Source organism: Rattus norvegicus, chromosome 5, assembly GCF_036323735.1.
Source record: "Rattus norvegicus strain BN/NHsdMcwi chromosome 5, GRCr8, whole genome shotgun sequence".
In the NCBI taxonomy this organism is placed as follows: domain Eukaryota; kingdom Metazoa; phylum Chordata; class Mammalia; order Rodentia; family Muridae; genus Rattus; species Rattus norvegicus.
The window spans coordinates 14441089-14468131 of NC_086023.1; the positions used below are offsets into that span (position 1 = coordinate 14441089).

Here is a 27043-nt window from a genome sequence, read left to right on the forward strand (position 1 = left end):
TCCTTCCCAACAGAGGGTATTGGTAGACAAAGAATGGTGCTCCAGGTTCCATGTGACAAAATAAAAATCAAATGACCAGTTGTGGGGGTTGGTCTTTAGAACAGTCTTTTCCTTGTCCTTTGAGAGAGACAGGGATACACTTGTCCGGAACTCCCTGGATATCCTGGTGGAGAATGACATTCTGGTGACATTAGAGATGGAGTTCAAATTCTAATTCTCCAGAGAACTCTCTTTGCCCACGTTCTTTCTTGTCTATCTATCCCTTTGTCCCTGCCAACTTTGTGTCAGAGATGACCTGTCACATGATTTCTTTTTAAAACTGGTCTTGGCTGCCTTGCTTTTCCTACCCACTGCCCATCTGCCGGTTCCAGGCAACCTCGGTGCTGGGTGGGGTGGGGCATCTCCAGACTGAGAACAGAAGTATGTGACTGGCCTCTGTCCTGACAGAGGCCGTTTTATTACCCTACATGTCCTGAAAACCAGGCCTCTGGTTCAAGCAGACTCCAATCTTGGTTATTGCCAGACAGGAGTCTGCAGTCAGCCCTGGCATCTTGCTGTGAGTGGCTGTGCCATGAGTCATGGGGGCAGTCTCCAGCAAGAGGCATGAGGTGGGCATAGAGAAGGAAGTTAGGATCTTTTCAAGGCAGAGGAGAAGCCAGCAAGCTGAGGATGGTCACTGGGAGCCTGGAATCTGTAGGTAGTACAGAAAGGCCTCAGCAGCAGGGAGAAGGGGAAGCCCTGGGATGATAGGTCATTCAGCCAGTCCCTTCAGCTGAGGCCCTGGTGCTGTCTGGTGGCAGGGTCTGTGATATCAGACCTAGACATTGTCTCAGGATGGAAAGAACATGCTGGTTTCATATTTCTCTCTTATTTCAAGGAGCAGTGAGGCCCACGTGCATAATTCTTTCGCATTTTGCAAACCTTCTCTCATTGAGCGAGGGAGCCTCAGACACAATCTTCAAGTCACTTAATGTCACTAACAAGGCATCCTTTATTTTTATTTGAGTTGGCCAAATGAAATGTTCTACACAAGGCAAACATTTCCCCATGAAATATTTAAATCAATGATAAATAAATGAGTCCCAGTCTACATGTAAAATAAATCTCCAGGTGCCACACACACATTTAAGACATCGATTTTAAGTTAAATAAATTCAATCGTTGGAGACTCTGTGACCTGTTTGTTTCCTAACTTTGTTGTGGATCCCAACTTAATATCATATGTGACATTGGATGGTTCACTGGGACACAGCACTTGATGCTCAAGTGTCCAGACTTTGTTTGGACATGAGGGGTCAGGTGCTGAGGGTCTAAAGCAGCGGTGGAAGAGCAGCAAACAGCAAGAACCTGGAAGTTCATCTTTGACCTACTGCCATTTTCCAGTTCTCCCAGAGCATCGGGAACAGGAGAGCAGAGTCCACAGAGCATCAGAAGCAAGCCTGAGACCCGAACAGTTTAAACTCCTTCTTGTGCTAAGACCTGGTGATTCTCAACATAATCCTAGGGTACAGTTTATCACAGAGTTTCTGCTTTCATTAAGAAGATTGGATTAATTTAAACCTCTGAATTAGGGAACAAAACTTCCAGGGGCAGACTGTAAGCCACAGATGAGAAATATATAAGGTCTACGTTACCGACCACTCCACAGGCAGATACCACTCATCAGTATCCGGGCTTTGATACCTCATCTCCACACTGTGATCCAGGCAGCCTCTCCCAGGACATTTAGATGAAGATTCTTTGCTGATTTCCTTCCTTCCCTGTTCCCTATTTTGTGTGAAGGAGAAGATGTAATATGGGCATGGAAGTTGGACACCTAGAGTGTGGTGACTTCAATCTAATCACTTAATCTTTTTGAATTAGTATCAACATATACAGTGGGCAAATTCACCTAAGTTAGCTGTTAGAAAGTAGCTTAATTCATGCGAGGTGTTCAACATTGTGCCTGGCATAGGGCAGGTAGGCATTTAACAAAGAATAGTTTCAATTACCGTTATTCCTTACGTGATCATTTTTAAATGATAGTAAACGTCATTGGTTTGAGCCATAGGGAATTGATTTTTCAGCTGTTTCAACCTACAAAAATGGCGGTTTCTTCTGGTTTCATTTAATCTCTCTGTCTCTCTGTCTCTCTGTCTCTGTCTCTGTCTCTGTCTCTGTCTCTCTCTCTCTCTGTGCATTTGCACGTGCATGTGTACTTCGTTTTGTTTTTTAGTCAGGGTCCTGCTAGGCTGCTCAGGCATGTCTCAAACATGCGATTCTCTTGAGACACAGGGATCCCTGTTCTCTGCGACTACACCTGTCTTAATTATCAAATGCACAATGATGAATTTCATTCAAATCACTTCTTTGTTCCAACATCATCAGATTCTCTCCATTTAAAAACTTTCTTAAATTAGTTATTTTAGTGAAGCTCAGATCTGGTGACAGTCCCACAACCTGCTGTCACATACTGCCATCCAGATGCTCCAGAGTCCTCATCTGTAAGCTGGGGACCACAGTGCTTTCTTAGCAGAGGTTTTGTAGTGGTGAGAAGAGACAACAATGGGAGAAAGCTCTCTGGGTTAAAGTCGTTATACAAAGCTGGTCAACTGTACCACGTCACAAAGTATTGAACATTAAAGTTAACATTGACATTTTAGGTGCTTTTCTATAAAAAAGAACACACCTAAAAGAAGAGAGCTCATGCAGTCGTGCCCACGGTTAGCTAAGCAGAGCGACGATGGCTGCCATTAAGTAGATATTAGAACAAAGTAGAGATGAAGCGTTTCATTTTTCACCAAGGCAAAACAGACATGAAATGGGCAAAGTAAGAACCACTGTGTTCCAAGTACCTCAGAGTCAAACTTTTACATTTATACCAGGAACCATACGTCTTGTAGAAACTCACAAAGAAGACAGCTCAACTGCCTTCTGTTTTCCTTGGAGGGCTTTCAGAAAGCCCAGGAAGCTTTGCTTTTGGTACGGTTTTGCCTAAAGATAGGGTTATAACATTTGTATCAACCAATTTGACTTTAAGACCAACGGCTTTAGTAGTTCTGAGGAATGGCTTTCCTACTAGCTACTGAGGATGTTAACTTTCCATGCCCCATGCCAGAGTAAGGAATGATGATGTGTTTGGACCAGCAACCAGCAGAGGGGAGGGTGGCTCAGTCCCAGTCCTCAACTCTAGTATCTTCCTGTGAACCTGGGCCAAAGCAAGGCGCCCACGAAAGGTCGCATTTAGTCGGCTTCAAAGGCGCTGTTGGTGGCTCCCACATATTCAGACTTCTTCTTGTGCCTGGTCCACATTTTTCGCAGGATGCCGGGGACGCCACAGGAAGCACTGCCTGTTAATGGCAGCGAGGCTTCCGCTCCCTGGGGAAGGGCTGGGTACTCTTCTGTTATCTTCTTGAGGTGTCTGGATCTAAATGAAAACCAAAGAGTGGGGTGGGGATCGAACAGGGAAGGCAATTACTGCACTGAGTCAGACTCAAGTTGTAATTTTGAGGAGAGTGTCCAGCCAGAGCTCTCCTCTCCTCCTCCATGCTATGACCATGTCCTGCATAGCTGGAGGGTCACTATACAACACCCACAGAAATGGCTCTGGGTGTGCATCTAAGATAGGGTGAGAAGAGAAGACCATGGGCTCCTGTCCTTCTGCGTTGAGTCTTGCTTGCTTAACCAGTAGGAATAACTGAGGAGTGGGGTGGTAGAGTGCTTACCAATCTCTAGCATAGATGGGCAGGTAAGGTAGGGGAGGGGTGGCTGGGTTTGGAGAAGTGGTACAGCACAGTGGCCTAGAAAGCTTGACTTTTACAAGGTATGTTGTACTGTCTTTCTGGTCTACCTGAGCAGTCTACAACAGTCACTGCCCCCAGGCAAAAACATGCTAACAAATCCAAGCCAAATGAGTTAAAACAAACAAACAAGCAAACAAGCAGACAACTTCCCCCTGTTAAATCCTAATACATCAAATGGCATACAACTTGGTTTTTACAATCTTTCTAGGGGAACTCCATCCTTAAGGTTCCTACTTTAACTCCCAGGGCTTTACTTCCTTTGGTCAATATTTGCTTTTCAACAACTAGTCTTGACATCTAATCTCCATTTGAGATATTAAGAGAGCAGGGACCACATTGTATTTTCAGCCCTTGGGAGGCAAAAGCAGCTATTCTCAAGTTCCAAGCTAGCTTATATGCTTTATGTGCTGGTGAGTTTTATGACAGCTTGAAATAAGCTACAGTCATCAGAAAAGAGGGAACCTTAGTTGAGAATAAGCTTCCATAAGATCTGGCCATAGGGCATTTTCTTAGTGATTGATGGGGATGGCCCAGCCTATAGGGGTGGTGCCCTCACTGGGCTAAAGGTCCTGGGTGCTATAAGAACGCAAGCTGAGCAAGCCATGATTGGTAAACTAGTAAGCAGCACCCCTCTGTGTTCTCTGCATCAGCTCCTGCCTCCGCTTCCTGCCCTGATTGAGTTCCGTTCCTACAGTGGGGACGTTGCTTCTGGAGGAGTTGCTCATATTATTTCATTACAGCAATAGAAACCCTAAGACAAGCTCCACACTTGATCTATACGTGCCTTCCTCCGTTTCTTTTCAGACAAGGTGTCAGGAACTCTAGGATAGCATTAAACTCACCATGGTAGCCATGATGACCTTGAAATTCTGGTTCTCTTGCTTCGGAATCATGGGTGTAGGCTCGCTCTCTCTCTCCTCCCTCCTTCCCTCCCTCTCCCTCCTTTCCTCTTTCCTCCCTCCCTCTTTCCTCCCTCCTTCCTTTCTTCCCTCCCTATCTTCCTTTCCTTTCTTTCCTTCTTCCCTTCTTTCCTTCCTTCCTTCATTCCTTCCTTCCTTCTTTCCTCTCCTTCTTTCTTTCTTTGGTGTGTATTTTGAAACATGACCTTGGTGTGTAGCCCGGGCACGGCTTTGGACTCTTGTCACTGCTTCCTGAGTGCTGGAATTATAGGCACAGACTCTCACATCTGTCTCTACATATGACTTCACCTAATTTCCATTACGGCCATTCAAGAAGCTTATTTTGGGAGGGGGGGAATTTAAAGCAAGCATTTATTCAATATTAAATACTGACATAGAGATGGACTTAGGTCAGGACCATTCCTGGAATTTCCTGCTTGAGAATGGCCAAGAAAGCTTCTTTTATCTTGCTTGTATATATGCATTTTTCTGGGACAAGGTTTTGATGAGTAGCTCAGTTCATCTTGAACTCTTGGTCCTTTGTCTCTACCTGTCAAGTACAGGCTTACTAGCATGCAGCACCATGTACAACTATGGGTTTCTTTTTCTTTTTTTTAAGATTGACTTTATTATTTTACTTTTAATGTGCCTGTTTGTATACATGAGTGGAGATGTCTTTGGAGACCAGAGGCATCGGATTCTTTGGAGCTGAAGTTTCAGGTAGTTATGAGAGGCCTGGCCTGGGTGCTGCCAATCAAGCTTGGGTCCTCTGTAGGAGCAGTACCTGTTCTTAACCCCTGAGCCCTCCCCCAGCCTCTCTGTTTTTAAATAGATGAGGATGGTTTTCTCAAAGCCAGAGCCAGTGGAAGTGCCAGGCTAGAAAGCAGATTTGAGTCCAAAGCCTTCATTTTGCACCATCACCTTAACTCCCTGTCACAACCTGTAGTGTGGAAAGTGAGTATCGAGACACAACAGTCCATGTTGAATTGCAGGCTCTGGCTGTCCTCCTGCACTGAAGGCCTGTGGGTACTTTCTTGCTATCTTAGGGTGGAATAACCTTCTTGTTATCTTAGGGTGGCCATTTATTGGATGGAGTTAACAGGGGCCCACGTTACATATTTAAAAACCTGTACTTTATTGTTTGTTTCAAAGCATCGGGGGTGAAAGCCAGGACCTCACGCAAGCTAGCCAGGTGCTGGACCATTCTAAGAGAGTTCATGAGGCATTCCTGACGTCATCCACAGAGGTTCTGGATACGGCTCCTGATTACATTCATCTAATTAAACAAAGCCCCAAGAGCAGTGTTAATGAGGTGGAAACCATGACAAGTACTTCAGCTTAATCCCAGGCAAGCAGGTGATGTGTAGATAGCTGGACATGGGATTGCAGGCCTCATTACAAGATAATATGCGGCTGCCATGGGTTTTGTTGTGCATAATAAGTGTGTGAAGAGTTGACCACCTGTTCCTCTCCTGCTCCTGATGGATGGATGGGTGGAGAACCCTGCAGGCAGCACAGCTGGAAAGCAGTGTACTTACCCCCTTCCCAGAGCAGCTCCATTTTCTGAGCCCTTGGCCGTCACCTCCACCACAGCTGGAGTTTTCACTGAGATCCTGGCCACTGGAGGAATCTGAGGAAGTGGGAAAAGAATTGAGGATGGCACCATGTTCCCACTCTGGCATTTATTGGAGCCATTTATAAGAGGGCTGCCTAAAGGTACCAACCCCCAACCTGGGCAAAGTCCTCCCCTAGTCAGCATCAGACATGCTGGAGGACTTCGGTGGTGCCAACCCCACACAGCGTCTGATTTACCAGGCCGGACATTGCCTGGAGTTGCTGGATTGAACAAGGTCTATGAGACAGTTGACCCTGGGACTGTACTTTAAGAACCACTAGCCTACAGACACATGAGAGAGAGCCATTTATCTTCCAAGAGAGCTGTCACCCTTTCCCTTCTACTGCTGGTGTCTCATTGTTAATCTTGTAGAGTCTGTCTTCAACCATGCTGCCCACACCAGCATGAGCGTTTCCTTTTGCTCTCTTGCACCTTTCAAATAATGGTCCACTCAGACTTTGTTTAGGCCCAGGCCTGCTACACTCTCCATGTCCTTCGTGGACTCTGGAACCACCCCTAACCCAACCTGTCAGCATGGAAGACTCAGGCCAACTCTGCCTCTTTCTCCTTGAGGCATTGCAATACTGACTTGCAGCTTCCTTTATGACTGACTGCGCAAGTCAGCCGATCCAGGGCCACTTCCGAGAAGCTCCATGCCTTTTCTACGGCTGACCTCCACGTCTTAGGACTTCTCTGGATCATTTCTAGCAGCCTTTCAAGGCCACTTTTACCAGATCTGCCCTGAGGCTGTGTGCCACGTTCATCTTTGTCTGTCCCGCTGTCCCCAGGTCACTGTGTAGACTACATGATAAATTGTGCCTTCTCACTTTTTATTTTTCTTTCTCTAGTTCTCTAGTTGCTATCTTGGTCCCTAGACAAATTGCATGACAAAGAGTCTGGGACTTGGCCACGGGTTGAACTGAAACTTAACTGATGGCCTAATCAGGGCTAAGTCCAGCAGTTGCTTCATCAATGGGCATACACTGTGCTTTGTTCTTCTGTTCCAAACCTCATCAAAGCGTTAAGTCAGCACATTTCCGGAAGTCTCTGGAAAAATTCCAGGTCAAGGACACCATTACTTACCCCTGTCCTGGGGTGGGGAAGGTTGAGGGCAGAGTTACTGTGCCACCTTGTGGCCTCTCCTTAGCTATTCCTTCCCAGCATGCCAATGGCTGGGTTAACATAGTCCATAGCTCCTTAGCTCTCGAAGGGAAAGTCTGGTTCCTGCCCCTTCCTTAGTCATACCTCATCTATGTCAGCACTGAATCAGATTTAGATGGGCGGGCCCTGGGTCTCTCTGGATCTCTCTCCTGTCTCTGCACAACGAGCATCGGATGAGGGATGGGGCATAGCTCCATTCTTTCCAGACCCATGGAAATGCTGCTCGTGCCTCTTCACCCCTGCCCCACACAACCCCAGCTTTCTTTGGTTCCGTGGTACGGCTGCTTATCTGCCAAGGGCACAGTCTAAACCTCCCCTGAGGCCTGGGAGCAGGAATCCCAGGCTACTAGATTCCCTTTGCATACTTTTCCCAGTACTATTACCTTGCTAAAATCCTTGGATTAGCTTTCCTGTCCAGAGCATGAATACCCGTATCTGTCTAATTTGTTCCACAAGGATGAAGGGCTGGCCCAGAATGCTTCTGACATCTCTTCTAGTTTTTATGTTGAACAGCAGTTGCTGCAAGAGCCTGGTATGTCTGAGGTAATCTCCACTCCTTCCTCCTTAACCTTGACCTCCCCGCCCCCATCTCAGAACTCTCAAGACAGTCTTCCTCCCGCTGCCAGCTGCCTAGTCATCCTAGTTTCTGCATGTGGGGTTGGAGAGGAGACTTCCTTGACAACAGTTTCTCCCATCCCCACCCTTCTTGTGCTTTTTCCAACACAATGACCTTATTAAAATCCTTGGATTAGATCTCCTGCCCAGAGTGTGAATACCCATATCTATCTAATTTGTTCCACAAGGATGAGGGGCTGGCCCGGAATTTCTTCTAGTTTTCCTGCTGAACAGCAGCGGCTGCAAGAGCCTGGTATGTCTGAGGTAATCTCCACTCACCGCTCTCAGGCGAGAGGGAGCCTCATGCTCATCTCTAGAAGAGAACAAAGGAGAAGTGGAGATAAATCTGGGGACATGTCCCCAATCCCTCTCTAAGATGGCACGAGCTGTTCAACTTCAGGATGGGTAGAGGGTAGTGAAGTGTCTCTCTGCTGCAGGCCACCTTGCCCAGAGTTATATGCTTGCTGGGATAGCCCACACACCCTAATGGAGTGAGGAGGGAAGACAAAAGGTGAGCCATTTGCACCCAGTTGAAACTCATCTGTGTGGGCAACTTGAGCCCTAGAGCCCACACATGGGCCATACAAGTGCTAAGCCTGGGTCTTGGTTCAGTTGCTCCCTCCACCTAAGCTACCTCTCTTCTCTCAAGACTGGTATCGATGGCTAAGACGCGTCTTACTCTTCAGTCTTCAAATCTCAGTGAACCTGACCTCTAAAGGGGTGCTCCCAGAAGCACCGTGTCCTGAAATGACTGGTCGTTATGAACCGAATGTTTGTGACTGACTTAAACTCATCTGTTAAGGCCCTACCCATCCCGTAGTGGGGTGGTGTTTAGAAGTGGAGCCTCTGGGCAGTAACTAGGTGTAGATGGAGATAGCGAGCGTGGAACATCTATGATGCTATAAGAAGATAAGAGATTCCTGCAGTGCTTCTATTTGTATGAACAGATTGCAGTAAGCAAGAAGAAATCCAAATGCAGTGCAAGAGGAGAGCCCTCTCCAGACACCAAGTCTGCTCTAAGCAAATATTACAGTGCCATAGTCTATGGTATGTGTAGCAGCCGAGCTAAGACACTAGGGTTTGGGGCTTGTAATACAGCCCCTCTTAGTGCTGGAGAACTTTACATCACTTTACCCAGAGCTGCACTTGGAAATTAATCAGGTATTGCTGTTTGGTCAGACCCTTTGGGTCTTCCCCCATGCATGAGATGATAACGAGTCCCTGCTTCTGTTTGCGTATGTGCTGAATTCCTGTTGAAAAAGAGGAGCAGCCATAACTATCCTAAGTACACAGAGTGGCATCAATGGCTAGTTCCGAGAGCAAAGAACCACAGCGCTGTTCTCCTAAAAATCCTCAGCCCAGGGCAAAGAACATGCTCTCTTTCTGGCACCAGAAAGACATATTGAGAAGTTTCAAGCACAACGGAAACAATAAATCTGGCTTATTTTACTTACCAATGACTTTCCATATGCGCGATTCCCACACAGATTCGATGCTTTGGGTTCAGAAATTCCCACTGTGGGATTGAACAGACGAGACATTACTCAGTTGTACTCTGCGTTCTGTCTCCCTCTGCTTCTGAATCAATTATCCTGCTAGCCACCCGGTTGAAGAGTGAATTTTTCTGGGCTGTTGTACCAAGCACTGAAGGACTATGATGCTGGGTAGGCAATGCTAACTGCCAAGTGGGGTGACCTCTATCCCTGACACTCTTCCAGGAAGTTGGAACTAAGTTCAGTGCAGTTCAACAGCTATGACAAGCAAGCCATTGAGGTAGGGATGTTCAGAGTGGAGGAGGCCATGTATGTGCAAGCAGGAGGCAGATACAGGAAGTATTCGTGCTTTCAGGTCAGTTTTGCTGGGAGCCTCAAACTGCTGGAAAAAACTAAGTCAATTAAAACAGAGCATTTAGCACTGTGTCTGCCTGTAGTCGGTGCTCACAGAATGTGGCCTCAGCACTTCCTCCTTTCCTAAGACCTCAGCTCTCAAGAAATTAGTTAAAAGGTAGAGTCTCATTATTACAGTATTTTCAAGTGTACTATGTTCAAACCCATCCTCCTCCTCCTGCTGGTCCCCCTCTCCTCCATCCTGGGCCTGTTTGCTTCTGTTTCACAGTATTTGCCTGCCCTTTTTTCCTGTTCCCTCCCTCACTGTCTCATATTCTCTTTTCTAATTTCATCACGTACATGCCTACATAGGAACTCATAGGAGCTGGGAGATGGCTTGGTTGGTAAAGGCGCCTGCAGTGCAAACCTGATGACTGAGATTAGATGATTGACATGGGGTATGGCAGATCTGTCAATTTGTAGGTGGCCTTAGAGTGGATTGGGTTTGCCTAAACCCAACCCAACAGCATTTCATCACAGTGGCTGAGCTTAAAGGATTCCACATGCCCAATGGCTTGCTGGTGAGCTGGGCTGGGAAACAACTTACTAGTTAACTGAGAACCAAGTGACTGGTTGGTTGACTGGGTTGTTTTCTGGGCTTTTTTGTGGATGCTGCCTACCAGTGGTGTTGGTTAGAATGGAAAACCTACTCTGGGCATCGTCTAATTCATGAATCATTTCTTTTTCTATGGTTTTACCCAAAGACAGATGCTACTAAATTCAATTGGTCTAGGAAAATTCCCCCTTAACCCTGCCAAGAGCAAACCACAGTAAGTGTATCCTTGAGTAGTTAGTATCAGTAGCTTATCTTCAAAGCGTGCCATGCCTTGAGCTGGGCATAACTGCACAATAATGGTTGACCTCACATTCATAGCTAAAGAGTATTTCAAAATACTGCATTTGTGGGGCTGGGAGTATAGTCCAGTGGTAGGTGACTTGCTCGGGACAGGAAAGACCCTGATTCAACACATAGCACCACAACAATAACAATAATAATGATGAAATTGCATTTATATAGGAGGGCATGGTAATACATGCATATAGCATGCTAGCACATGTAATCCCAACATTGGTAAGTGAAGGTGGGAGGAGGAAGAGTTCAAAGCAAGTTAGTCCAAGGCATACCACAGATCATGAAACTCTGTTTCAAAAACAGGAGACTGTACTGAACAAATACATACTATTTTCCTTGTTGCCCTAGCCTGAACAATACGGTATAACTATAACGTTCATAATGTTTGTATCACATGAGGTACTTAATCATCTATAGAAGGTTTAAAGAAGACAGAAAGACAAATGTGTATATGTTACATGCAATTTCTATGCTATTTTACATAAAGGGGTTGAGCATTGTAGAGTCTGACATCTTAAATGGGTCTTGAAGTCAACCATGCCTGATCTGGAGACAGTTACACCTCATTTACGCTACTGTCACCATAAAAGGGGAGAAGGTGCCATGATATTTTACATGTTCTAGTTGGGGAAATCAAGGCATTGGTGATACATGACCATTAACCTGAAAACAGATGTGTTTGGATATCTCCTGTATCTGCAGGCATTTGACTATTTGGTCCCTAGCTGGTCCCCCTGTTTGGGTAGACTTAGGAGGTGTGGCCTTGATGGAAGAAGTGTATCACTGAGGATGGCCTTTGGGAGTTTCTCTCTGTTTTCTGTTTAAGATGTGAGTTCTTCTCAGCCACATCTGACGTTCTAGCCACCATGTTTGCTGTCTGCTATGCTATCCTTGTTTATGGTTACTAGCCCTAGTAACCCTGACTAGCTAGTAAGCTTTATGGTTACTAGTCCACTGGAACTGTAAACCCAGAATAAACCCTTCCTTCTGTAAGTTGCTTTGATCATGGTGTTTTATAACAGCAACAGACAAGCATCTAAAGTGCCAGATAAGGATGATTTCAGGGAGTATTAGACCTCTCAAAGGACGCTTGATTAAGGGACAGCATATCCCAATTAAGGAGGAGATGGAGCTTTGTACACAGAGGAGATCTGCAGAAAGAACATTAACAAAGGCTCAGGGCAACATAATGGTCTGGGCCATCAGGGTTATGTAAGGTAGAATAACCCTGGGCTGCAGGATTAGGACGGGAAGGACAGAATGGTAAGGACAGGGTAGCCCAGGAGGTGGCCATGGTATGCCATTATGGCTTGGAGGACAGGTGGGCAAGAAGAGACAACAGTGTGAAAAACAAAAGATGACAGAGGAAGCTCCCTGTTTTAGGAAGGACAGTCTGGGAGCTTTGGAGAGGGAGAGGGCCTGGAGGCTGAGACCCCTCACCGTCATCGTCCACATATGTGAGACATGGTGGGTCTGTGGCTGGAAAGCTTGAGGCAGGTTGCAAAAGTGGTAAGGCAAGAGCTCTCTGGGGGTGACACTGCCAGCTCAGTGTATAAAGTGGGTGGGGAGGATATAGAAGCTGGAGACTTTGTGGAAAGCTGGACAGTCATGCCTGGTAAGAGGTGACACCTTTTAGCTTGTTTTGATAAGCTGGTTGTGAGGTACCCTAGTTCATCTCTGGGAAAAAGTACTATAAATAGTCCAGGCCCAGGAGGTGGGCACTGTCCTTTTACTGCATCCGAGACTGTGAGAATGTCTTAATTGATTCTACCTATAGCATCCCTGTGGTCTCCAAGTTTCCTCACCTCTCTCCTACCTGAGATGTCGGTAGCACCCACGAGCCTTGTCCTGTAGTTGAGAGAAAGAGCAAGCCCCTCGATCTGAGGTCCCTAGAGACACTCGGCTTACTGATGGGAGGAAGTAAGAATTGATACCCATGGACTGATGCCTAGCCTTTCCTTGGAGAGCATCAAGGTTTGGCTTGGGCTCAGCAACACTCCTCCTACCCATCCTGGAATCTATCAAGTTGGAAGCACTGAGGGAATTGAATCAATGCCCAGCTGAGTCTATTTTTTCCCCACCCAAACCTGACTAGCACATCCCTGCGTGAGCTGACTGTCACATGTTGGGCAGACTTCCCATTTCATAACCTATTGCTCTTGTCTTCAGAATAAAAGACTGACTTTGCAGTACAAGAGGACACCAACTACTTGCAAAGTTGGAAAAGCAGCCAAGCATAGTAATCCTAGCTTTTGGGATGTTGAGGCAGGAGGATTATGAGTTTGAGGTCAGCTTGGACTACATTATGAGATACTGTCTTTTAAATACTATTAAAGTGTCCCCTAAAACTAGACAGCTGGGGAACATGGCATTGACCATTACACCGGGAGATTGGGTATTGTACCTTGGCTCTGTGGCTGCCAAGAAATGTCACCTTGTGTCGGTCAATTTCTACAGCATTGGTTTTTCTGTTCTGTAAACTGGGAGGGGGAGACTGCAGTAGGTCAAATGGAAGATTAGAAAAACCACAGTCTGCCTTGTAGCGTGGTTGAGCATTATTTCAAGGTGTGTGTGTGTGTGTGTGTGTGTGTGTGTGTGTGTGTGTGTGTGTGTGACACAGATTGATATGCCTTAGCCCTGGAATTCCTAGTCAAGTAAAATGTGTTTTTCCAATGTAGTTCCAGGTGCTGCTACTGGGACCCCATTTTGAAAATCTCTGCATTAACTTCTCTCTAAACCCCTGCTACTCAGTCTGTTGACCTTGTAGCTGCAAGAGCAGTGCATGCCAGGAATGAAACCCTGGGATCTGTCAGTGGACCAGGGTCCTTCTGAATTAAAGTCTGCATCAGGGAAAGCCTCCTAACTGATTCTCGTGTCTATGATAAGTGGAGAAGCATGGATTCTAAATTCACTTTATGATTTTTGGAGCCAAGAGGAATATTCTGCCTATTTTTCTCCCCCCTCACCACACATCCACCCACTCACCTATATATACATAGACGCAGAGAAAAAAAATCTATCTCCTCTTAATTTGCAAGTCAGACTGTGGCTTTTCTAATGCTTCCAGCCTATTTACATGTGTGCAGCCGACATTAGCTGAAAACGCAGCTTAGTTCTATCTTCCTGTACCTTCGATCCTAAGTGCAGAGTAATACCAAAGGAACCTAGAACATCGACTCGGAAAAGCAGTGATTAGAACAACCACAGTGAAACTTGGAACAAAGGAGGATCATGGGATGGGAAAAGCTTGTTAAAGAACAGAGTCAATAGAGAATTATGTCAGTTTCTGTAAAATGCAAAACTAATACCTAAAGCTTTAACAACATTCTGGGTTTCCCTCCCCTCCCGTCCCCTCCCCTCTTCTTTCTTTCCTTCTTTCTTTCTTTCCTTCTTTCTTTCTTTCTTTCTTTCTTTCTTTCTTTCTTTCTTTCTTCCTTTCTTTCTTTCTTTCTTTCTGTGTATACACATGTGTGTTTGTGTTAGTGTATGTGGGTGCATGAAGGGTGGCATATGAAGGCCAGAAGTTAACCTCAGGTGTCTTTCTTCCACTGAGATTTGAAGCCTGCCTGTTAGGCTGGCCAGGGAGCACTGGCTTGGAATCACATCATCACACCAAGCTTTTTCTGTAGGGTCTGGAGATTGGACTCAGGCCCTGATATTTGTGTCACAAATACTTTATCAGCTGAGCTGTCTTGCAACTCCTGGTTTTTGTTTGTTTTTGAGGTAGGCTATCGTCTTGAAGCCTTGGCTGACCTTGAATTCACGACACTTTTCTTGTCTCAGCCTCTCAAGCTGAGATTACAGGTGTATGCCATCATTCTCAGTGTGTTTTGGGACTATAATTCGAGTAACTTTACGTCGTTGGCACAACAGAAAATAAATGCCTAAACTATCAGTTAAGGAGAAAACACTATTTCAAACGTCAGTGGGTGGGGGGGGTTGGGGATTTAGCTCAGTGGTAGAGCGCTTGCCTAGGAAGCACAAGGCCCTGGGTTCGGTCCCCAGCTCCGGGGGGAAAAAAAAAAAAAAGAAATCAAACGTCAGTGGGCTAGATGCTGAATCCTATTTTGATTGCTTAGGGTGTAAGCCATTAAAAAAAAAAGACAAAAACCTAGTATCCAAGGTAACATTACTGTTTCCAGTTTTCAAACAGGTTTGCCCCTAAATTCTTTTTATATATTAAGTCATTCAAATAAAAATATGGTGCAATTTGGCTAGTTGGGCGTGGCGGCCATGCCTTTAATCCCAGTACATGGGAAAGGAGATGCAGGCATATCTCTATAAGTTCGAGGCCACCCTGGTCTACAGAGTGAGTTCCAGGACAGCTAAGTCTACTCAGAGAAACCCTGTTTCCCGCCCCTCCCCCACCTCACGCCCCGCCTCCCGCTGCGCACAAGAGGTGTGCTCTTCCTAGTCTCTATAGTTCTTGCTCAGGGCACAAGGATGAACATCTTCTTAACAGTGGGCAGCTACCTTTGCAGCATGTGGCACATAGGTATCGTCACTCGCTTTGCACCTAGAGGGGCAGCGCAGCATAGGTGAAGGCGTTGGTGCTCCTGCTGCTGTAGGTCATACCCAGCAGGTACTTTTTTTTTAAAAAGCTGGATGCTCAATAATAAGTCTGGCAGGGAGAACCACAGGGTACAAGCTGTTGTTGCGCTTTTGCTGGCCCGGGCACGTCACTGGCTCTCAGGGGTCTCCGCACCTGAGGAACTGAGACTCACGTACCAGGTCTGGCGGGGGTTTTAGTGGGATGGGTCCCGGGTGGCCTGGCGGTTTGTAGTCGGCCAGTCTGCAGCCACCTGCGGTCGCCTGTGTCCCTGCGCTCACAGCGTTGCGGCAGCAGCTCTAGCGGTCTCGGTGGCGGATACAGGTCGGACTCGATCACCACCTGCAGGGTGAGAAGCACAGTCAGTCATCATCCTCCTGAGTCTCCCCTGCACCTGGGGACCGCACCCGCCTCATGTGGAACTGTAATGAATGAATAAATGGCCACAGCCAGGTGAACCTGGACCAGGGTGGCAGGAAGTGAATTTTCCTTGAGTCTTTGTCAGAGGAGATAGCTGAAAGTCGGTGCTAAAGGATAAGGTGGTTGCATTACAGTCGCCTGTTGGAGCTCGGCCACAAACAATACATCAGTTACTGAGACACCGGGACTCGGGTATCATTAAGGAAGAGGGGCAGAAAGATTGTAAGAGCTAGAGGTCAGGGAGGACCTTTCCGGATAGGATCCAGCTGTGACTGCCAGCCCTAGAGCAAGCCAGTCAACATTCCAGCAGGAAGGGGAGGGGCTCATGATCCCTCCCCCACAGCTATTCCCAATGGGGATGGCTTCTCTTGGAGGGAGAGCTTCTTCAATGCTGTCACCTCTGGTAGATCAACCATGCTTCAGTGGACGGCCTCACACCCATAAGCATGTAGACAGCATAAAGTTGACTTAATAGGTTGTTTTTTTTATAAAAGGATGTGAAGCTGAAAGGTGGGGGTGAGTCTGGGAGGAGCTGGGAAGAGGAGTGGTGGTGAGTGTGATCAAAACACGCAGTATGAAAAAGTTAATAAAAGATTATATTTGCTTATCAGAAAAGAGGGCAGAGAGATTGTAAGAAGCAGAGATGGTGGGTGACTTCAAGGAAACTGTTCTCCAGATGCAACAGGGAAGATGAACATATGAATGTATAGAGGCTGTGCGGCTTGCACAAGTTCCAGCCGGCCCAGCACGAGGAAGGGCAGTGGGCATGAAGCCCCACACCTAGCCTAGGGGATACCAGAATTGACAGCCACAAGGAGAGGAAAAATCAGTGTTCTCCAGTAGAGCGACACTATATCAGTCACACGCCAGCGGCCCCTGCGCTCAGGAGTATAGGTCAGCCAACTCAAATCCGTTTCCATGTTCTGCTGTTTGTTTTAAAGAGAGGGAAGGAACTTGGAGTTGGGTGGGTTTGCGAGGAGCTGGAGGGAAGGAAAAGATAAGATCAAAGTATTGTACGGAATTCTTAAAACTGCTGTCTTAAAAAAACTGGAATCTGCTCCGAACACACAGAAGTTGTTCTTTCTCTCCTAGCAGATGGCATTTCATAACATGTCATTATCTTTAGGTAACTTCGTGAGCCAGAGATGATTTAAAGTAGAGTGTGTGAGAGGACTCTGTGCCTAGTGTGTGCCCTTTGCACAGCAAACTCGAGCATGTGAATGTCGGTATCTGTGGACGTCTTGGAACCAATCCCTGAGGGTACTGAGGGGCATCTGTACTTAAACCATTGAGATGACTTAAGTGAAAAACAGGAGACAAATAACAGCAGCCATTTTGTTTTAATACGGGGAGTCATGAGGGGAATCTTGGCAGCCAGGGAGCGGATTCTGCATATTTTATCCATTTCCAGGACACAGGGTCATTCATTCTGGCTGTCTTTGCTCCATGAAGCTCATTCATTAGAAGCTTCAGTATTCCGGAACGCCCGGTCCTCCCTAAGGCTCGATTTACCCCCACTCACTTCCTTCTGCGCACCGCTGCTCTGCAAGGGCCCATTCTGTGTCAGCTCCCGGGTGCCCGGGCATCTGCGAGGGAGGCAGAGGGGCTCAGCCCTTATAGTCCAGGTTTTGGCAGCCCCCCTTTGAATTGACCACACAGAACTATAGTGTCGGGTTGGGGGTGTGTGCCGGAGAAAAGTAAACGGGCTTTTAAAAACAACTGGGTGGTGTTTGAAGTCAGTGGAGGAGACTGTATCTTTAATGATATTGTTGGAATCAATATCAGGGCACTGGTTTGGGTTCAGTGACAAGCCAGGTCAAAGCTGAGGTTGAACAACAAATACTGAAATAGAATATAGATTAATATAACACATAGTATTGCATATGATGAGGGATAATTCTTATGCTCATAAAACTCTTTACTAAGCAATAAAATTCACAAAAGTGAAGAAAAGGAGAAAAAAAATGAGCAAAAGCCATAAAATATGCTGTCAGTGACTAAACGCACATTAACACAATGTTGCATGCTCCCTGTATAGGCTGCCACCTCTTTTTTTCTTGTTTCTTGAGGTGCAGTTTCTCTCATAATGGAACCCAGCAGATGGGATTTACCAGATTAATAGTAGTTCTGAGTGATGCCCCCCTGGGCATACATACTTTGGGTCATAAGGGATCTCTGAGAAAGCGAGTCTTCTTTGCCGAGCCTCACACATGACGAACAGCTGTGCTGCTGCGTGCTGTTAACCTGGCACTGCAGCTAGGCCCGATGTTTTGGTTCTGGTTCTTAGCATTTCTCCAGGATAAGAATGTGAGTTGACTGTGTGTGTGTGTGTGTGTGTGTAGGGTGTCTCATACTCAGTTGTAGGACAACGTAAGGCAGATGGGAAAGCCCAAGGGGTCCATGAGAAGACACCAGCATCTTCCCTCTTTTGAAATAAAGATGCATATATTCTTTGGAGAAGAAGATGTGCCACCTTTCCAGGCCTTCAATGAACTGTGTGTGGTGGGACACAGGGAAGAGACGAGGAGAAGCATTAGCTGCTCAATGCAGCGTGGATGGAGGATGTTGGTGTGTGGTGGTGGTAGTGGTGATGATGGTGGTGATGGTGGTGGTGATGGTGGTGCCTCTTGATACTTTCCAGGTTATCTATCACATAGGGCCACATACCTCAAAGTAGGACACTAGCTGGCTCCTGCGAGCCTGGCTTATTTTCTTGTCTGTAGAACTTACTGCTGACAGCTGAAGAACAAATTGGTCTGTGAGCCTTCACTTAGTGTCTGAGTCTAGACATGGGAGTCTGAGATGCTAATAGGGTAGAAAAGGGAGAACAAGGATTTAAGGATGGGATCTCCTTGTTCTGGGCCATCACACAGTCTACTGAAGTGTCACTTTAATACGGCAAGGGCTCTCTAGATATTCTATGACATCCACAGGCATTGGGATGATTAGGATGTCAATAAAACAGACTGGGAATCAGAAAAGAAGAGACCTTAGAGAGGGAGAGAAGGAGAGAGGGAGTGAGGGGAGAGAGAGCACATCAGAGAAGTGTCTGTGCCTTGTGATTTGGAAGAAAAAGCAAGGGCTGAGGGTGACTCAGAGAGAAAAGTGATAGAGGAAAAAATGTCTGTTTTCCCTCCTTGGCAGCCCAAGGAGTGACAGGAAATGCAAATCAACATTTGGGACCAAAGAACACTGTAGATGTCAGTATCTGTGCAAAGTAAGATGGGTTTTCCTTTGGTACATTCAAGCTACCAACCTGGAGAAGGTGACAGAACCCCCTGTTTCACCAAGGCAGGAGTTCAGTCACCCTGCCCAGACTGGCGTGCATGTTCTATGACTAGGCTAGAACTTTCTAAATGGAGTTGCTGGAAGCTGTTGGTGAAGGCCTAAACCCTTGCAGTAGAGTTTCCTAACTCTGAGTTGTCTGTGAACAACACTTTGGTTTTCATTCTCCTTATGAACGAGGTGCGTCTCTCTTAGCCTCACGACCTGCATGCCTTCTCTTCCCTAACAGTGTTCCCAAACGTCCCTATTTATAGCTACACAACTGACATAGAAGCAAACAAAGGAGAGGAATAAGAAACCTGCAGAGAAAATCTCTGTGAATCTTCTACCGTGTTCCACAGTGTCTCAGAATTCTGGGAGACTAAAGTGGTTGTGATGTTTGTAATGGGTGCATGTTGACTTGGGGACTGAAGAGTCACCAAGCTGCCTAACACTGTTCCACTGATGGGGCACTCCACCCTGTCCAGGACGATCAGTGTACCTGTTTTCTTCTTCTTCTTCTTTTTTTAAAGTCTAGAGGTTGTTTACAGAAACAGCAAATAAACCTATTTTAACTTAAAAAAAACATTTCTTTAAAACAGCAAAAAGATATTTTTTAAAATCACAATACTTAAAAAAAATTTTAACGGTGCTGTCTAAGATCAGTGATAGCAGCTGCTCACAGCCTTCCTTCTGAGACACGGTGCAGATGTATTGGTGGTTCTGACAGGAAGAACTGTGTGTGGAGAGTGAGAGATGCAAAGTACCACTAGCCTCTATGGGTGTCTAAGCAACATGAAGACAGCGCATTAAAAATACCAAAGCACACGTTAGAAATGAAAGTCCATGTTGATGAGGCTGCAGGGGAAGGACAGCAGAAGCCTGGGAGCCTCCCCCTGAATCGTTCAGAATTCTATCATTACCAGACAAACCTGTAGGTAAAAATGCATTTTTGAAAAGAGATATGCCTATGACCCCAGCATTTTGGAGGTCGAGGCAGGGATATTTCAACTTTCAGGCCAGCTTGGGCTGCTTGGTGGCTTGTGGACAGCCTGAGGTACATAGGACTCTCTCAGGCAAGCAGTCAGACAGCAACACAATTGCTTTTCTGCGCTGCACTTCTATCACAGCAAGTGTAACATACTAGGTATGCAAATACTCATGGGTAGCTAGGTCGGTGGGTGGATGCTCTCTTCTTATTCTTTTATCTGTTTATTCTGCTTGGAGTCCTACGTGACAAGGAACTGTATGGGTACGTCCCTGCTAGCTATAATGGTGAGATATATAATGTTTTATATATATAGTGTTACAGATGCCTAGACCAGGATGGTACATCCACATCACGAACTCCTGCACATGTAGGGTGAGGTCTTCCCTGTGCCTGGGGACGTGGCAAGATGAGGGACTGTTGGGGACTTTTTGGTGTACACTTGATATTTCAGTTATTCTGTGTAAGCGAACAAACCACCACAGGAGACACTGAAAACACCCCCTGCCCGCTCATCCTTGACGTCAGGGGAGAGAGAGGGGTCAGTCAAAGAGCATCAACACTAACTAAACGAGTTTCCTTACATTTTTGGCCAAGAGGTGTTGAGAGCTCTTGACTCTTCTCCTGGACGGGCTGGGCACTGAAAGAGATAAAGAAGTGGTTTTAGAAAATACCTGTAAGGGTGCAGTATAAACCGAAAGGTCCCAGCCGTGCTACTGGGAAGGGAGGGGGAGAAGAAGCAGAGTTCCCCTGGGACTTAAGATGTCACTTGGCTGACTACAACAAAATTTCTGTAGCATCATCATTCACAATAGCTAAAGGTTGCCAGGAATCAAGTGCCCACCGACAGATGAATGGATAAACAAACATGGTATGCCTACACTTTGGACCACTGCTCAGCCTTTAAAAAGTAAGGAGAATGTAAATGAACTTTGAAAAGATTGTGCTAGGCTAAATGAGACACAAAAGGAGAACTGTTCCGTGCTCTACCTCTATGACTCGTCTAGGGCAGTCAAGGTCATAGAGACACAAAGTGACTGGCCATTCCCAGGGGCTGGGAGGCTGGAAGAGTGGGGCATTTATTGATCCAGTTTAGGACAATGAAAAAGTCAGACTGATGGTGGTAGTGGTGTGCAGCACTCTGAATGTCCTTGTCACTGGTCTGTACACCTGTGTGGTAAATTGGTAACATTTACAATTATATATATATATATATATATATATATATATATATATATATATATATATATATATATATATATATATATAATATAGTAAGACAGGAGTAAGATCAGGGGTTCAAAGTCACCCTTGGTTACATAGTGAGTTCTAGCTAGCCTGGGCTAACAGAGGAGACCCTATCTTAGAGAGAAAAAGAAACCTTAAATAAATCAATTATCTTATAGTTATCTTACAGTGCTTGGCTGGGCCAAGGTATGGATCTTACTATAGTAATAGTCATAGTTCCCAGCTCTGGTAACTAGCATTCCTCCCTTTCGTTTCTATAAGGTCTACTACTCAAGTTTCCTCACAACAGAACATACACATAATGTTTGGTCTTGTATGTTTCATGTCACCCTATCCCCAGTCATCTGCCTTCCATATTGCTATGATCTAATGGAACCAAAATCCTACTGTGTCTCCATCCTCATTAGAATTGATTTCTTTGTCCTCTTCTACCTTCCTTCCTGCCTTCCTGCTTGCCTGCCTGCCTCCTCCTTGCCTCCCTCCTTCCCTTTCTCTCTCTCTCTCTCTCTCTCTCTCTCTCTCTCTCTCTCTCTCTCTCTTCCCTCCCTCCTTCCCTCCCTCCCTCCCTCCCTCCTTCCTTCCTTCCTTCCTTCCTTCCTTCCTTCCTTCCTTCCTTCCTTTCTTCCTTTCATTTTGGCTTTTGAGAAGGGGTTTTTCTGTGTAATCATGGCTGCCCGGAAACTCACTCTGTAGACCAGGCTGGCCTTGAACTCACAAAGATCTGCTTGCCTCTGCCTCCTGAGTGCTGGGATTAAAGGTGTGCACCACCCCTGCCTGGCCTGACTTGGCTTTTTAACACATATCACAAGAGTGACTGTCAGACACACAGTGCTGTCTCCTTTGTTCTTTGCAAAGCCCTTGTAGCTGTGGAGTCTGGAGTCAGACTCCAGCTTCCCTGAGTCAGGTGTGAATCTAACTTGACAGGCTAGGCAGTTTTCTCACTCTCTCAGGCCTCACTTTCTTCGTGTGTCAGACAGGGATGATAGCAGCACCCACCCTAGAGGACTAAGTCAAGGAGTAAATGAACCAGCCTTCACAAAGCTCTTGCCCAGTACCTGGCAAAGAGCGGGTACCCAGGAAATAGTGTTTGTAGAACTTTCCTGCCAGATGAAGGCACGAGGAAGAACCAGGTATAATGGCTACCTATGGAAGGCTGTGGCTTCTGATTCAGCTAGGAACTCTTCTTGCTGCCCATCTTGTTCCCTCCTGCTGGCCCCTGGCTCCCCATCCCTTCTCTGAGGTACTCGTCAGGAGTAAGTTCTGGTGCAACTTCTGAGGGAAACAGCTTGTATCTTCAGAAGTCACTATGAGTTGTATCTACAACATATATTTCCTGAAAGGGCTCTTTGTCTCTAGAATTGAAGAGGACACACATCAGCTTTAGACCTGGCTGATGGTTTATATCTTTACCATAAATTAAAACTACCATAATATTTTCTATTGCTAATGTTCCAAGGTCAGTTAAACAGTGTGGCTATCAGGCTGAGCCCAGCACAGGAACACTAGAAAGGGAAGAAGGACACGGATGTGCTAATGGCTCAAGTTGAACCTGAAGGTGATGGCTGGTCAGCTTCCTCTCCACTCTGAGTTTCCATGCTGCACAGATCCCACAGCATTCCGAGTTTCCAGGACCACAACATTCACTCAGTTCTTGGAAGAATATCAGCCACACTGTCTCTCTCTCTCTCTCTCTCTCTCTCTCTCTCTCTCTCTCTCTCTCTCTCTCTGTGTGTGTGTGTGTGTGTGTGTGTGTATGTGTGTGTGTGGGCATGTGGTGTGGTGTATGTACTTGTTAACGTGTATTGTGTGGCACATGTACTTGTTAGTGTGTGGGTGTATATGTTTTGGCACATGTACCCATTAGTGTGCATGTATGTGTGTGTTGTGGTGTATATATGCACTTGTTAGTGTGTGTGTATGTGTGCATTGTGTGGTATATGTCCTTAACAGTGTATTGTGTGGCACGTGTACTTGTTAGTGTGTGTGTGAGTGTATGACATTGAATGGTTTTCCTTCATTGCTTTCTATCTTCACTTTTATTATTATTATTATCATCATCATCATTAATTTTGAGACAAATCTGTCACTGAACTCATCGATTGATAGCTCATCAGTTTGGCTAGTGTGGCTGCTAGTGAACTTCAAGGATCTCTCAGTCTCTGTTCTGCTGCTGGAGTTTGGCCAGGTGCTACTCACCCAGCTTGTTACATGGTTTTGAGGATCTAAACCCGGCTCCCTGTGTTTGTGAGGAAGGCACTTTACTTACTGAGGCACGGCCCCACATTCATTTTGAGATAGGGTCTTATTTTGTAGCCCAGGCTTGTCTGGAGTTCGTGATTCTCCCACCTTAAGCTACCAAGTGCTGGGACCACAGATGTGTATTGCTACACTAGGATTAAGGCTTTCAGTTCTAACCACTAGGCGTTCCAGGCTATACTGCCTGCACTGCTGAGCCCGTCCTATGGAGACTGATCATTCACTGGTGCCCATTGCTCATACAGAGCCTCTGGGAAGTGGCCCACTCAGGGGACTCAGACCTTGTTAGACAAAGTCAAGCCAGCTCGTGTTCTGCAGTTCTTTGGGTGACCTGTAATAAGGGTTATTTGTTGCTTTTGTACACAGTGATTCAGAATTGAGAGCATCATCCTGTCCAAGGGAGCCCTCTGCTCAAAGGCTCTTGAGAGGCCCCAGGGTGAAGCAAGGCATGGAAAGAGATGTGATCCACCCACTGATGCCTCTACAAATGCTGCAAACAATCCTTCCTAGAGAGTAACTCCCTAGCAGTGAAATATCTATGAAAACTTAGTTTAAGGCACGATGATGGATGAAAACAGGATCAAATATTTATCTTTAACTAAACATATCCATGGCCACACATGCAGGCTGAAGACTCAAATCACTTTGTATGCGCCATGTTTAAGTGTGTGGTCATATAAGCTCTGTTATAGCTGTTCTATAAATCAGCCTGTGTATTCCCCGTGATAACTCTGGGAGCTAATGAATCAGCCTGTGAATTCCCCATGATAACTCTGGGAGCTAAATCCTGTTTTTTCTTTTACAGAAGTGGGAACTCATGCCTGGAGAGGTTAAGTATCTGGTCCAAGGTCACACAGTACAGAAACGATAGAAGTCTTATAACCACGTTGTCAAGGACTTTTCCTCCCTTTTTTTTTTTTTAATACAAGAAATGGACACACTTTTTCTTCTCTTTTGAGGACAGTGTGCTGCTCCTGCTCCCCAGCTGGCCTTGGACCTGGCAATCTTCAGCTTCCTTGGGTTATAGACATGAGCCGCTCTTCTCAGTGAAAACAGACATACTAATATTTTTACTTTCCGAAGATTCACAGGGAGGTTAGACCCCCTTCTCACCTTCTCCAATCCTTCCGCCCTTCTCCAGGACCACTGAACTCACTGATTTTATAACACACCGGCCCTTCTAGACTTGTTTTTATACGTTGCTCTAAAAATGAACTCGTAAACACTCCACAGAATTATCTTAGAGCTCCAAGTGTGCCAAGCATAGACCGATTGTCAGCCTTTTCTTCCTCCTTCTACAATGATCTATGGGTCTTGTGTGGTGGCTCAGTGGTATAGCTCTTGCTTCCCTTGCATGGACTCCTGGTTCACCCCCAACCCCAAATAAAAACCCCACAAAGACAAAAGGCAAAGATAAAGTAAATGGGAAAGCCGTTTCTATGCACACAGATCTAATTCATTCTTCTTCAGAAGGGTTGGTTATCAGAATCTCCAGAGAGCATTTCAACTCCTACACGTGGGCACACTCCCAATTCCCCCCTTTCCTCCCTCTCCCTCAGGAGTAGATGTTGAGGGCTCAATTTATGTTTAGCTGTCTGCCTGAGTCCAGGCTGTCTCAACCCACCAGGCTAACCCCCAGCAAGACACCTGTCAGTGGCTCACATTGGAGGGAGGAAGAATTGTCTGAATGTTTGCACTAGCAGACATCCAAACCATTTCAGTCAAATATCGCAGTGAAGCCAGGAGTAGCCTGTGCCATAGCAAGACAAGGGGCTGCAAGGCTAGAATAATGTCAAGGTAAAGTGCTCTATACTGGGTCACCGGCACTACCCTCAATGCAGTCTCACAAAGCCCTTCCCAGGGCTCCACACTACTAGGAACCAGAGGTTATAAAGTCAAGATTCCCTTTTGGTGGTACCAGGTGAGATGACCCTGGGGCTCTATAGTTAAGAAAACCTGTTCAGTTTCATTGCCAGCTGGGAGCCTTTCCCCTCCCAAGTCGGATGGAGTTGGCTTTGGAACAGCTGATTCGCCCTTCAGAACCTGCTTTTTTTTTTTTTTTTTTTTTTTTTTTTTTACTGGAGACAACGAAAAAGCTTATCAGGCTACCCTGGACATTTTGTTTCCATCTCTGTCTCTTTAAAAATCACTTATTGTCCCTGCCATTGAGCCTGCTGGGTTGCCCGTTTCAAATTAAGTGAAGCAGGAAGGCTACACTGTCCTCGTCCCCGCCTTAATAGATTGTTTCCCAATGATTGATGTTTATCCTTGTGCCCCTCTTTAGAAAGGGGGGAAATCAAATGCTATCGATGCGGAGAAGCCAGCAGACCTCGGGACCTGAGGGTACCGGAACCGCGTACCAGCGTACCTTAGTCCGACAGCACCAGGTCACCTCCCATATAAGATGCCACAGTAGGGGACGCCAAGGGCAATTGTTATGATCATTACTCACCCTTGGAAGGGATCACGGTGGTGAAAACTTCAATATTCTCATCACTGCAGCTGTAGATCTGATGCATGGTCTCCGCCTCCTGCCCTGCAGGGTGTCCCGGAGCCGATGGCCTCTCTCTGGAGCCCTAGTCCCAGGGTCTCCTAAGCCAGTCTGGCTCTGGGATCATTGTGCAGGTCCACAAAAGACAGGCTGCCTGTGCCTCTCATGACAGTCTCACCGCAGCAACATTTCCTAATCCCATCTGTCTTATTTTAAAATGAATCCTATTATTGCAAACCTTTGATTGAACACGGAGCCTTCCATCTCTCCCCCTCAGCTAGGATGTACTTAACATTTTTATTTTGCAGTGTCTGCCGCAGTGAATTTGGAAGTCTTTTGTGAAGTGACGAAGTGAATTCGCCTACTCGGTTAGCGCACAGCTTGGCTGGAGGATTTCACAGAAGAGGGAAAGAGGAAACGTCAGTATTGCTATCAGTCATGCCCCTGTCTCATTCCAGAAAGGACGGGCTTTTTTTCCCCCTCCAGGGGAGCTGAATCTTCATTTGTCATATATTAACTCCGCTCCCTTCAAAGTTTCTATTTTTAAATAAAAGGACAGTTTTTCCACCACATATTTTTCTCAATCCACTCTGACAACAAGGTTTAAATTTCAGGAGGTGAACATTTAGTGTTTCTTTGTACAACCCTACAGGTGTGCGTAGTCATTCAACAGGCAGTGAACCCGTCAAAGGACTCAGTTATAGGGTAGTTATACTTTATTATCTTCTATATTTGGAATATATTTATTGCCTTATCTTTTTGTGTTGTATAGTCTATGGTTATGCTATATTTTCCTCATATAATCTTTCCCAATGTATATACAAATAAATGTCATGCTTGCTATTCATTTCATAAGCCTATGTAAGCATATACATTTTATCCATTCCCACTACTTTTTACTATGTTACACAGTTTCACATCTTAAGACTGAGGGAGGGTAATGATAGTAACAGTGACAGCTGCCCTATTAATATTAATTACAAGCCAGGGAGTATCTTAAACTAACCAATGCCTCT

The 27043-nt window shown here is 45.9% G+C and overlaps 1 protein-coding gene across 1 annotated transcript; it reads right to left on the reverse strand.

Annotated features, from left to right (window-relative positions):
• Nucleotides 1-951: 951 nt before the first annotated feature.
• Nucleotides 952-26412, reverse strand: Vxn (vexin). The gene is made up of 6 exons (NM_001109260.1): nt 25989-26412; nt 20617-20672; nt 15540-15702; nt 9527-9588; nt 6220-6311; nt 952-3406 (listed from the first exon to the last, which is right to left on the reverse strand). Exons 1-6 carry the CDS (start codon nt 26053-26055, stop codon nt 3223-3225), a joined length of 624 nt encoding a protein of 207 aa, NP_001102730.1. The 5' UTR covers nt 26056-26412; the 3' UTR covers nt 952-3222.
• Between the last annotated feature and the right edge of the window lie 631 nt (nt 26413-27043).

Coding starts and splice junctions, on each gene's coding strand:
- Vxn (NM_001109260.1), bottom strand. CDS start 26,055: ATGCATCAGATCTACAGCTGCAGTGATGAGAATATTGAAGTTTTCACC. Junction 20,673..25,988: donor CACCGTGATCCCTTCCAAGG/GTGAGTAATGAT, acceptor TATCTCTTTCAG/TGCCCAGCCCGTCCAGGAGA. Junction 3,407..6,219: donor GGAGCTGCTCTGGGAAGGGG/GTAAGTACACTG, acceptor GTTTTCATTTAG/ATCCAGACACCTCAAGAAGA.